Source organism: Mycteria americana, chromosome 16 (assembly GCF_035582795.1).
Source record: "Mycteria americana isolate JAX WOST 10 ecotype Jacksonville Zoo and Gardens chromosome 16, USCA_MyAme_1.0, whole genome shotgun sequence".
Lineage (NCBI taxonomy): Eukaryota > Metazoa > Chordata > Aves > Ciconiiformes > Ciconiidae > Mycteria > Mycteria americana.
Window position 1 is genome coordinate 4,609,963 of NC_134380.1, and position 3,512 is coordinate 4,613,474.

Consider the following 3,512-nt stretch of genomic DNA (forward strand, 5'->3'; position numbering starts at 1 on the left):
ATGATATAGGATTTAGTAATTTTTCTTAAAGCCTCAGGTCTTTGAGTGATAGGATTATAAGACATTTTTCTTTCTTTCCAAGGTAAATTTTCAGTTTTTCAAGCCCTGTTGACTGTTGAAAAAGGGACCAACTTTAAAAAAAAAACCCCAGTGGCAAATGCAAATCACCTTAGGTAGAAACCTTAAAAAATTACAAGGTTTTTTTTTAGGTAATCCTGTGGTTTCTGACAGCTTACCTTGTGGTTTTTGAATGCTTGGAGTTCAAAGTGCTGCTGCAATGAATTTTAAAATAGAGACTTTAAGCTTGATGAAACGGTAGTGCAGTATAATGTAACAGGAAATAGGAAAAGGGGCTTAAAGATCTCTTTACACACTCTAGAAACAGACAAGGATAATGTATAGGGCAAACCCAAGGCTTGCAGCTAAATTGAGCAATGCCAGGACAATTTCAGACTTTTGCAGATCTGAGCCAGCTGTAGCCTGAGGATAGCACTGAGAAACCACACAGGAGAAACGGTGCAGAGCAGGAGCTGGGCAAAACTCAGCAAAGCGTGCAAAGAGTTTGGGGCAGAACTGAACAAAGTATCCACCTCATCTTCTGCACCCAGAACCCTGAAGGATTTGTCCTGAATGGCTGCTGGCTCCTGGCAGGACCCCCTTGACAGCCCTAAGCCAGACAGAAATTCAAATGCACCTCATAGTACTTGAGTTCACGCAGCTTCTTGCCCCTAAGCGGAGTGACCACCAGAAATGAGTTTTTAGGACCCTTCAGGGCTAAGGGGTCCCAAAGCCCTACCTTGGCCAGACGCTCTGCTGGTGCTGGTGTCTCCGGAGCGCCTCCTCTTCCTCACTTGTCCTTCAGCGTGGCCATGCCCAGGGCCTCCGAGCTGTAGTCGTACTGGTTGCTGGAGGACATGGACCGTCCCCAAGAGCACTGCAGGTTGGAGCCCCTCTTGCGAAAGGAGGATGTGAACCTGTAGAAGTTGCGGTGCCTGTTGCGCAGGTATTCCCGGTAGTTTTTGGTGAGCAGGGTGTAGAGGAAGGGGTTGATGCAGCTGTTGCTGTAGGTCAGGCAGGTCACCAGGTAGTTAATGCACTTTTGGGTTTGGGTGGTGAGCTGCAGGGAGCTGCTGTAGAGCCGCACCAGCTGCCAGATCCAAAAGGGCAGGAAGCAGGCCCAGAAGACCAGCACGATGCTGAAAATCATGATGAGGACCTTCTGCCGGGGTGATCTCTTGCTCTTCTCCTTGTGGGGGGGGTTCCTCTGGGACTCCAGGTAGGTCCTGGCCAGGCGCGTGTAGAGGAAGCCAATGATGATTCCCGGAGCCATGATGCTGGTGCTGAAGAGCACCGTCAGGTAGGTCCGGTAGGCGTCCACGCTCCAGGTGGGCGCACACATCCTCTTCACCTTGCCCTCTGCCTTGCCCCCCTCGGTCAGGGTGACCATCAGCATCATGGGCAGAGTAAGGAGCAGCGAGACCGACCAGACGGCCCCCGCCGTGACCTTCCGGTAGCCGCGCGACCGTTTCAGGGTGTCCAGGGGCCGGGTGACGGCCAGGTAGCGCTCGGTGCACATGAGGGTGAGGGTGAAGATGCTGGCGTGCATGGTGAGCAGGTCCAGGCTGAGCAGGATGCGGCACCCCAGGTCCCCGAAGTACCAGTCCTGGGCCAGGTAGGTGCAGACGATGAAGGGGATGGTGGAGAGGTAGAGCAGGTCGGCCAGGGCCAGGCTGACGATGGAGCTGTACATGGGGGCGGCGCAGCGCGCCGAGTGGCACATCACCACCAGCGTGTAGACGTTCCCCGCCACCCCGGCCACGTACATCACCGACAGCACCGTCCCGAAGGCCGAGGGGATGAGCAGGGGGCCGCCCCCGGGGGCACCCCCGCCGCCCGCCGCCGCCGCCGCCGAGGCGTTGCCCCCCGCCGCCGCCGTCCCGTTGGGCTCCATGGGCGGCGGCGGCGGCCCCGCAGCGTCGCACCGGCCCCGGAGCTCCCGGCCCCGCCGGCGGCCGCTCCGCCCCCCGCGGGAGGCAGGGCCGTGCCGGTGCCGGGCCGCCCGCGGGGCTGCCCTCGGGGAAGGGCTGCCGCCGCCCCCCGCCCCGCCGGGGCTCCCCCTCTCCGCGTCCGGAGGGAGAGCGGGAACCGCCCCCCCCCCCCCCCCCCCCCCCCGCCGCCACCGCGGCCGCCGCCGCCGCCCGCCCGGTGCGGGGCCGGCAGCGCGGAGCGGAGCGGCCGGGCAGGTGCCGTCCCGGAGGAGGCGGCTCCGTGCGGGGCCCCCGCGGCGGCGAGGCGGCAGCAGGAGGGGGCGCGGAGCGGCCCGGAGCCAGCGGGGGCAGGCAGCGTGCGGCCGCCGCCGGGCCGCGCTCAGCCCGCGTGGGGACCCGGCCCCGCGGAGCCGGGCTCCCCAGGCTGGGAGCAAACTTGGAGCGCCCCGCGCCCCCGCGAAACAAAGCCCCCAGGCAGATGCAGGCTGTGGGAGCTTCCTGAGGAGTTTTCCTGGCCACTCTGCTGTAATTTGGCTTTTCTCTCCCGGGATAGCGTCGTTGGCGATAGGAACTCGTTGCTTTGCTTCAAGTCCTCAGGCAAAGAAATCTCGGGGGGCAATAGGGAGAGCCAGAGACGCCCCGCGTGTTTCTCAGGTAGACAGCACATAGTTTCAGACGTATTCGGAAATAGACTTAGATGGAGGTGGATGCAAAACCGGGGCTGAAACAGCCTCTTTTTTTCGTGGAAATAGCTTGTATTTTGAATTTTACTGTGAACAGCATGGCAGTGTTATAGTAAGATTCAAATATGAGCTTTAGTGACAGCTGATTCACCTGAAGAGGGGGAAGTAGAGGGTGTGATGAATGAGGTTTACAGAGGCAACTTTTCCAAACAGTTAGATAGGAAATCTGGGGACAGTTGCAAAATCAATGAGCGCCTTACATTTCGATCTTATTTTAGAGAAAGCAGAAATTAGGGCAATCCGTAGTCAAAGGACAGCTTTCCAAGGGTACGAGAGTGCTGTATTTCCTCAGCTCCCGTGGATTTCCAATAGGAATTAACTGGCTTTTATGCCTTCAAACATTTCTGCTTAAACCAGAGTGCTAAAATGACTGCTATGTGTTTATTTGCTTGTTTTAATTCCTCCTCAAAGTGCTTTTGTGCAAACTGTCGTCTCATTCTCTGTGGCATGCTCCAAAGTGGTGAAACTCCCTTTGACTCGTAGGAGCAGGACTTAGCCCTATAAAAATATTGTATTGAATACTTGGTTGTAATTTGCTGTACAATTAACACACACACGTGTAACTCTGCTTTCCTTCCCAGTGCTGCTCATCAATGTACGTCTCTTTCCAAAGCACTCCAAATGCTTAAAGCTATATTCAATAAAGTAGCCGGCTCAAACACGATTTGAATGCTGGCGAGGGAGAAGAATCTAAATTGAATTATTGTCAGGCAGGGATTTGCTTTATCAGATTCAGCCATCGCACTGACAAAGTTCAAATCCAGGCGCTGAGATGGAGGTT

General features: G+C 56.5%; 1 protein-coding gene across 1 annotated transcript; it reads right to left on the reverse strand.

The window, feature by feature from the left end:
• Positions 1-308: 308 nt before the first annotated feature.
• LOC142417756 (urotensin-2 receptor-like) lies at positions 309-1,951 on the reverse strand. The gene has a single exon (XM_075518755.1). It carries the CDS (start codon positions 1,949-1,951, stop codon positions 848-850), a length of 1,104 nt encoding a protein of 367 aa, XP_075374870.1. The 3' UTR covers positions 309-847.
• Positions 1,952-3,512: the final 1,561 nt, after the last annotated feature.

Coding starts and splice junctions, on each gene's coding strand:
- LOC142417756 (XM_075518755.1), bottom strand. CDS start 1,951: ATGGAGCCCAACGGGACGGCGGCGGCGGGGGGCAACGCCTCGGCGGCG.